The sequence below is a fragment of the Nothoprocta perdicaria genome, unplaced genomic scaffold, assembly GCF_003342845.1.
Source record: "Nothoprocta perdicaria isolate Ctin4 unplaced genomic scaffold, notPer1 scaffold_34, whole genome shotgun sequence".
Lineage (NCBI taxonomy): Eukaryota > Metazoa > Chordata > Aves > Tinamiformes > Tinamidae > Nothoprocta > Nothoprocta perdicaria.
The window spans coordinates 2,878,560-2,887,483 of record NW_020455577.1 but is presented as its reverse complement, the minus strand read 5'-3'; the positions used below and the strand labels follow the sequence as shown (position 1 = coordinate 2,887,483).

Genomic DNA, 8,924 nt, shown 5'->3' with positions numbered 1-8,924 from the left:
ACCGCTCCGTGTGCCCTGTGGGGCAGGGGCACCGGGGACACGGGGACACGGGGCAGGGGCGGCCTCGCGCCCCGCGAGGAGCCTCGAGGAGCTGGGGGGCCGCGCGGGACCCGCTGCRCTGGCGGGTGCCGTGCGCCTGCTGCTCTCCATATATAAACGCATGACGAAGCCACAGGCTGCTCCCGAGGAGCTGGAAAGGAAGCGAGAAGCCGTCTGACGGCGCCCACATGAGTCTGGCGCGTTTTTGACGCTTCTGGGTGCAGTGGGATGTGAAGAGTAAACTGGGGTGTATTCCTGCGCAGAGCAGCCTCGAGCGCTCCGGTGAGAGGCAGGGCCGGGATGCTGGCGAGTGCTTCCCGCTCGGCCGGGCGAGGGAAGGAGCGCGGCTGGGAGCGTGGAGCCTCCCCACGGCCTTTGCACGGCCACCACTTCCCTTGCGCCGGGATGGGGCTTCCTCCTGGGGCCCCAAAGTAGCAACAGGGACTTGGCCCTCGTCCGTTTCGGCCGAGCCACAACTGACGCCTTGGACACCCACGTAAACCTCCCGTTTCCTGGGTTTAGTTTCCCGTAACTCGCCCCTTGGCCTCATGCCTRCAGGGCCAACAGCTATGGGATGTTTCCAACCAACTGCTTTACAGTGCCATGTGGGGGAAGACCACAAGGTGGGAAGGTCTGATCTTCACCACCTGAGCTGGGCTCTCATCGCCCCTCTCAGCAGGTGATGGTGCTGAGGTCCGTGGTGGCACGTGCTAAATCAGTTCATTTGTGACAGCTGAAACTTTCCCCTGCCCAGCTTTTGGGTTCCACACAAAGCTCGCTTTAAAKATATGTTAATTTGTTATGTGCTTTCTGCGCAACCTACACTCAAGTCATGGATTTTCTGTTTGTCTRATGTCTTCAGCAGGAGCCTTACCCAGGAAAAGCGTTCAAGCTCAAGTCTTTTATGTGGTTAAATAGCTAATTGTTATGGGTGCAGTTACACCGCTCGTTTTTTAATGCAAATAGCAGCGTGGCATACAGCTGGAGGGTGTTCTTAAGTCATCTAGAACTGCTTAATAAATATGTAGCTTTAGGTCGAGTGTTAATTGTTACCAGTGTAGGCAGCTCGTTGCTGTCAGGCGGGTGTCGGCAGAGGYGGGGGAAGAGGCTCCTGCCACGAGCAAGGCTTTCATAGAATCATAGAATGCCGAAGGTTGGAAGGGACCTCAGAGGTCATCGAGTCCAACCCCCCTGCTCACGCAGGGTCACCTAGAGCACGTGGCACAGGGCTGCATCNGAATGTCAAAATTGGAGAGATAAGGCAACTTTTTAGCTTAATAAAAATATTTTATGAATTGGTTACTTTTAATTTTACTCTTTTGTATCCTTCAAATTAATAGTTTGTTTTGGTTTTGTTTTTTAAAGTCTTAATCCTTTCCAGCCCCAGAAAAAGTGCTAAGGCAGCTGTTTGTGAGATATCACGACTTGCAATGGAGGGAAGGATAGTAGGAACCCAAGCATACAGGTCAAGAGAAGGAGAGAATCATAGAATCATAGAATGCCGAAGGTTGGAAGGGACCTCAGAGGGTCATCGAGTCCAACCCCCCTGCTCACGCAGGGTCACCTAGAGCACGTGGCACAGGGCTGCATCTAAGCGGGTTTTAAAGATCTCCAAAGAAGGAGACTCCACAACCTCTCTGGGCAGCCTGTGCCAGTGCTTTGCCCACCTGCCAGCATCATCTCTGCCCAGGCCAGGCCTTATTCGTCCTCATGACTTCGGTGGTGTTTCCTCCTTGCATCGTGTCACAGATGCACCCTTTTTATTACTGTTGCTTCTTATTATTGTGTTTCTTTAAAGTAGAAGTTGACTACTGATATCTGTTAAACGAGCTAAGGATTTCTCAGCATTTGTAACTGTATGTGTTACAGAAGTAGTGGCTGAATCTATGGAATTAAAATAAAAGCCTGATTATGGACTGTTCCTGTTAAGCGGAAGTAAGAGGTAATTTGTTAAAAATTGTAAATGAGGAAGGAGGAGAGGGTTTGAGGCCTCCTTTCTGAGTTTCAGGCTGATTGATAAGGAAGGTAGTAGCACTTTTTTCCCCACTGTTAATGTGATATGATTAAAGACACTAAAGAACTATTTGCTGTGTAAGGTTGTGATGATATCCCTTGAATAAATCACAGTTTAGCGTATTTATCCTTCTATCCTTTTGAGCAAGGAAATGTGGCTCCCTACTTCTAAGGAGGAACCAGTATGATTTATAATGCTATTTTAATTAAATTTTATTTTAATTTTACTCTATAGAAATAGATTGGAAAAGATATAGCTRTAGGGAATGATTTACAGTATTTGAAATGCATATATGATTCATGAATTGTTTCTTCCTTCTAGGGAAAATCCAGAACGGACCTTYGATTTGGTACTGAAGGTAAAATGCCAAACGTCTGAAAATGAAGGTAATGCACTCTGCTCGGTGGTGTCTTTTCACAGAAATCGGGAATTTTGGGACGGGGAGAGGTGGGAGGGGAGAGGAAACCCTACTTTGCATCCTGGTCTAGTGTTGTCTCACAGTTTGGTTTTCTGCTGGATTGAGATTGCATTAGAACGAGTCTGTGGTTTTCATTTTATTGCCTTTTTTAAATGTGTTAAAGCGCTAATTCATAGTCATTGTGGTTTCTTTTTTATTACTGTGTTTCCTTTTAGATATTGTATTTCTGTTTTAAGGGAGATAGTTACGAAGCTTGGACTTAAAATCTACATTTTAAGACTGAAGAATTGTAGAAGCTAAAATCTAGATAAGACTTCATTTTTAGCGGGGGATTTCTTCTATTGTTGGAATATCCATTTTGATCAAAGGGACAAGGCAAGTTTTCTCTGGAGAACAGAAAGAAGGATTTTTCTAGTCCCRAAGGCAAGCTGCTTTGCAAGTGCAAAGCGGCATTTGTGGTGCTGACCTTGGTCATGTCCCGTACCTCCCAGTGAGCTTGGAAACCCTAGGCTTTCCAGTGAGGGGACTCGGGCCATGTCATTGTGCAAGATTGTTGGCCTTTTAGGAACGCTGGGATGGAAATATCTTCTAGGTTGTGTTAGGCTGACGGTGGTGTCCTAAACCCACTTGTAAATACAGCAAATGCCATTCGAAAATCTGATTTGTGTCTCATCCCTCTGTGCTAACGGATGTGGTTCCAGAGTTTACCATCGGGATAGTTGGAAGCCTGCAGAAGCCCTTAGAGAAGTTCATAACCCCAAGCTATTCATGATTTATATCCATTTTCTTCAGCCAACACCTCTGGTACCATCATGGATACCTGCCTCATGTAAACAACATTTTTGTTAAAGCAAAGCAGTCTGAGTTCATAAGGCGTTGTATTGTAAAACCTTTGTGGAGTATTTTCACTTCTTGTGATCAACCAGCATCCTTTCATATATTGTCTTTTTCTCTGTGTATCCTCTTTGCCCTGCTGCTGGTGTGGCTGTGGCTTGGAGGATCAGCTTGGCTTTCCAAACTCTCATTAGTGTTGTGTTGTTTGAAGCATTTCTTCCCATTAGGGCACACTTTGTTTCCATTTTATCCTAAGAGACACTGAATTTTGCCTGGTGTCTGCATCTCCGCAGTACTTTTACAGACCTCCAGTTTGGATCATGCGCTCTGTTTCAGTTCTGTTTCGGTTTCTTCTGCAAGTGACTTGGTGTTTCCTCCTGCCGCCTGTTTGATTTTAAAGGTCTGCTCGAGCTGCGGGTGCTGCTGGCCTTGCCCTTTCTTCCTTTAGAGCAGCTCTCATGGCTCCTTTTGGATGTTGCCATCCCTGTCCACTGCACACCTTGTTCCTGCATGTGACTGAAGTGTTTAGGAAGGAGCCAGTGGGCTGAGTCGGTTGGACTTACCTGCATATCTGATTTCAGCTCTGGAGACCAACCGTCTTGCTCACCTCCTGGTTCCATCAATTAGTGCACTRGGGAAAGTGCTTAGACAAAACGCCGTGTGTGCAACTTGTCTGCTCTCTTTCCCTAATGGAGGAAATGCTCGCAGAGCAGAAGGTGCTTGGCTTTTCCGTTGGCTTGGCGCGTGCACCCTTGCGAGCGATGGTCCCGTGTTGGTGCCCGCAGCGTGCGCGGCTGGGCGCTGCCCTTGCCGCTGCCTCGCGGCCCCGCGGCAGCTCCCCCGGGCGCTGCGGGYGGGCTGAGCTGCGGGGGGGTTTCAGCGGGTCTCTGGGAGCATCAGCGGCCTTGGGCCCGTGTGTTTCCTCGCGCCGCCTTTGTGGCCRCGCGCTGGTCGCACTCCTCGGTTTCTCTTTCCCTACGTCATTCCTCGCTTGCTGCCCGCCCCCGCGGGGACGTGGGGTAGGCCGTGGTGAAGGGGCAGGGTGACGGGGCACGTGCAGGGGGTAGAGCCCTGGGCCATCAGCGTCACGGGAGCACTTGAGGCCACCTTGTCCAACCAGTGCTGGGTTTACATGTGTTTTAGGAGGCCTTTTGTTAGTCCACAAAAGAAAGGACAACGTTACAGTTTCCTTTATGGATAAAATTGTGCTCACTGACTACTCCAATTACCATCCTTCTGTATTTGGGGAACCATGTGGGATTAATTTCTTTTGTAAACTGTTAATTCAGATAACAAACCCTTCTCAGTAAGGGCTTGACATCATATTTACGTGTGATATTATGAGCACAGTAATGTATCAAATTAATATATGTGGATGTTAATATTGTTTCAAGGAATTCACAGGGGACACAAGTGGATTGTCTCCACCACAGCTTTAGAACCCGAGCACGAGGCTTGTCATGCAAAACAGGGAGCTTTCAAGGTTGGTTTATTATAAGGCCTAACAAATTTGACAGTTACCCTGTATTGTAGGTCTTGCCTTTAAATAGATTTTCATGCTAGGATAATCTTTTGAATATATCATAGTTGAAAACACGCTCCATTCACCTGTTTCTTCGCTCATGCCCCTTTCTTTCTTATGAAAGAGATTTGTGTTTAAATAGGGACTTTCTTCCTCGCATCCCATCTGCTTCTTGTGCTTGATCCCGAAGCGATGGCAGGGCTGACGTTGTGACTTCGCTGTCACCAGTGTTGCCGTGGAAATATCGGAGCCACCAAATTATGATCTCCCTGCGTGAGTGAGCAGCAGGAGAAGCTGCGCTGGGAGAGGGGAAGACCTTAATATGACCCACGTAGCTCTCGGCTTTTTTCTTTGCGAGCGTGGCTGTGCTGTGTGCTCTCTTGCATTTTAATTTCCTTTGCCGGTGTTTAACTGCGCTAATAAGAGCCGGGCTAGTCTTACTGCGTGTGTAACTACTAATAAGCTAACATCTTATCGGGATCATGTCCTCTGAAAAACAATTTAAATGAAGAATTTTTGCTACTGAAATGTTCATGTTTTGCTGTTAGCATGCTTTTGAAAAAGTAATCATAGTTTATTCCTCAAATACAATGTGGCTCTCAGGAAGTGTTAATATTTCAGGCCTGAGAGCGCAGCATAGTCTGTTATGATATTCAGTGTTATATCATTCAACTAATCACACCATTGGTTTCTGCTCAGTGTACAAATTCAGTAGGTTTCCTGCAGGACAACACAAATTAACACCCTGCTTTTCTGTACAAGAGCCCCCAAACTGGTTCAGGACTCAACTGTGCTAACRTGGCTCCAGTTCCAGCTGAATCCAGATTTCTTTTCCCACTGGATATCTGCGCTCTGCAGTTTCAGAGCAGCTTGTTTTGAGTATTTGCTGCTTCCTGCTCGGTGCCTGAGTGAGTGGCTGCTGCTGCGAGCCCGAGCAGAACGGTGCCTTTCTCAACCTCCTCTCACTTTGGGGGGAATGCGGGAGATGAAATCTTGTAACTGAGCATTTCACCAAACTGCTTGGGTGAATTTTGTTTGTTGTTGTGCCTGCTGATAATCTTTCCTCTTTGACTTGAGCGGAAGTTTTTCCTAACCTATTAGAGGAGTTAAGTGTTTACTACTGGCCCAAAGCAGAATATAGTTGGGCTGATTTAGAACATGCTGCTTACCGTATTTCTGGAGAAACGGATAATTTCAATAATATCCATCAAAGACCTTGTCTAGAGAGTTGCATTTCAGCTGTATTTACCTGGGCAKTTGGATCAAGCAGAGAAACTTCTGAGTTTCTTTTAAAGAGTGAAAGAAAAAAGTGTAGGAAAGGCAAATTTTAGCCAATGCCAGAACTTCTGCTCCTTTGCAGTGTGGTCAAAATTGTAAGCATCAGATTAATGTGGTGTGTTGAAATCAGATAAATGTATTGGTGTGGCAGCATTTTGTCCAGCAAACCCCTAAGACAGTGTGCACAAAACTTTAGACTGAATTAACTTCAAGCTAGTGTGAGTGTTGCAGAGACCAGTGCCAAGCAGCGCTGAGGCTTGCAGTGAGCAGCAGCCTGTAGCAAGAGGTTGTGCTCTACCTCGCAGGCGGTTGCAGCTTTCAGTGTTTCTTTGCATCAGCTCGTGCAGTCTTGCATAAGGCTCCTKGCTTCAGATTCTCAGATAACTGCAACTGAACAAGTTTATTCTTCTCCTGGAGCTTCCCTGGCTCTTTACGAGTGTTAGATTGCACCTGGCAGTCTCCTGCTTGAGGATGGAAATAGTCTGACCAAAGCAGCTCCTTTTTATTTATTTATTTTTTCTTCCTGGCCACATCCTTTCATCATTTAAAGAAAAGTAAACTCAGTTTTCAGAGAGCTGTTATTTCTGAAAGTGCCCTCCAGGATAAGCCCAAAATTATGTTGCTGCTGAAATCTTTATGTGCGCACAGCTGATTTTTTTTTGGTTAAACGTGAAAGGATTTAGTTGATAGTTTTAATTCATTCTATAAAGTGTGTTCCCTGTACCTTTTTTATTAAAACGTTTAAGAGCCCAAATACAGAATCCCATGCAAATGGAGCAGCCATGAGCAGAACAGCAGTGTGTAACAACTTCTGCAAACAGAAGACCTTATCTTTTGTCTAGTACTTGTGTCCACGATTTCCCAAGCAGATGAGTCAGATTTCAGGTTGTGTGGGTAAGAGAATGCTGTTTGCACCACCTTAGTTTGCTTGGGTTATGTGACACATGAAGAGCAAGAGAGAGGGATCCAGGCTCCACTGAGTGTTCAGTTGGATCTGGCGAGCTGAACCACCAAATGGTTTGGTTTGGATCCAGGACAGCTTTAGAATTGTTTAGAATGAAGTTTAGAATGAAGTTCATGTTTTACTGCAAAATAGCAGTTCATTTTCTGTTCAAAGAACAAATAATTGTTTAGAAATTGTTGAATTGCTTGAGTAATTCCTGTAGTTTACTTGTCTGTGTCAGAATGATAGTAAATGTTAGTCACACAGAACTTCTAACATCTTTTTTTGGGGGGGAAGGGAGGGGAAACACCAGCTTTTCTCTTTAAAAGTTTTTTTCCTAAAGGAAGAGCCATGAAAATCCATTTAATCCCATGTTAGTGGCTTTGAGGATTACATTAAGTCCAGGAGTTAGGCCAGAAAATGAATTTTTTTTTTTTTTGCCTGTAATAAGATATTATCTACAGGGTATTAATAATAAAAGTGGTTTCAGAGAGGTCCCAATTCTGAAAAACAGGTTGACACTTGCTATCTCTGCCCGTAGTGGCCCCTCTGGCTTGGTGGGATCTTGCTCAAGCATCTTCCAAAGCTGTGTTCAGGATTGTGGTCGGCGCATACGTGTTTTTTGGTGTTGTGCTCAGTTTATTTTCTGTACTGTAGAGAGCTTCTTATTAACCACAAACTCGGAGCCCGTGGGTGTAATGTGCTGATCAGATAACTCTTTTCCTGCGCTGTTTTCTTGCAGAGCACCACTTAAGCCTGATGTAGAAGATAATCTATCAGTGTAATTCGTCAAGAAGTCTGCATTATATTTGTTTTAAGAGTAATTAAAACTTTTAGTATAATTTCATTTATAAGACCACCTTTTTTTTTCTACTCTTAACTTTAAATGGGAGGTTACTTGATAAGTGGCCTACAGAAGTTACGTTTCTCTAGCTTTTTAAAGCCCATTAAGGTCTAATTATCAGAACTTATTTGTGGACTTTCTAGTCTTAACTATAGTGTTACCACACAAGAACTTTTTTTTTACACCAATAAAAATAAAGGACGCTTTAGAAATGTGTAATGTCTGACCCCACTTCAGAGCATCTGCTTATGCAGAGTGCTTGAAGGGATAACATCTGAGTTTTCATGAAGGTTCACCACGCCCTCCAGCTCTTCCTATTTTGGTCTTAGCTTAGTGCTGCTTCCCAGTGATGCTTCTTTACGCTTTTCAYTATTGCAGTTTTTCCAGTAGTGGTACCTAACAGGCTTGGAAGGTTTATTTAATCTAGGCTGTTTTTTTTGTGGGATTCTTGAGGGATGAGGAGTACTGTCTCCCTCAGCCCTATGCTTAGGGTTGGGTAAGTGTTCTGGAGGCAAAAGCCAACAGTGCCTGAGGTTGTGCAGCGCTTCGGTGCTTTTTGACCAAACCAAGGAGTAGAGTCACATGGGATRTGGCTGAAGCTCTGTCATGTCCAAGCACCAAACACTTTTAACTTCGTCATAAACTGTGATCTTTGATATAGCTTGTTTTTCCTTTTTCTCTTTTTTTTTTCTTTTCTTTTTTTGCCTTTAGATGTATTTAAATTCATGCTTTTATTCGAGTTTCTTCATTTGGCTGCTAAGCTCTTTGCGATATGAGCAGTGTCTTCCTGTGTGTTTGCACTAGGACTCGCAAAGAGTGGGTGTTGCAGAGCTAGGAACAATAAAAATRCCGAAGACAACTGTGATGTTGCATTGAAAATAAATCTTGGCATTTTGATGCCTTTTCCTTTCGTTCTCCAGAGAGCAAGAGCAGGGGATTAGCTATTTCTCGCTCTCAGCTTGTGGTGGCAAGTGCAGAGCTAGAGGGGCAGCGTTGCTGCCTTCCTGCAGCCCCGGAGGTTCTCGGCCGTGC

The 8,924-nt window shown here is 45.2% G+C and overlaps 1 protein-coding gene across 1 annotated transcript in view; it reads left to right on the top strand.

Moving 5' to 3' along the window:
* Positions 1–587: 587 nt before the first annotated feature.
* The window catches only part of DENND1B (DENN domain containing 1B), a 139,087-nt gene continuing 130,750 nt past the window's right edge, over positions 588–8,924 (top strand). The window contains exons 1-2 of the mRNA XM_026043775.1: positions 588–718; positions 2,375–2,439. Of these exons, the coding sequence (XP_025899560.1) occupies positions 588–718; positions 2,375–2,439 (196 nt within the window). The remainder of the gene's footprint in view (positions 719–2,374; positions 2,440–8,924) is intronic.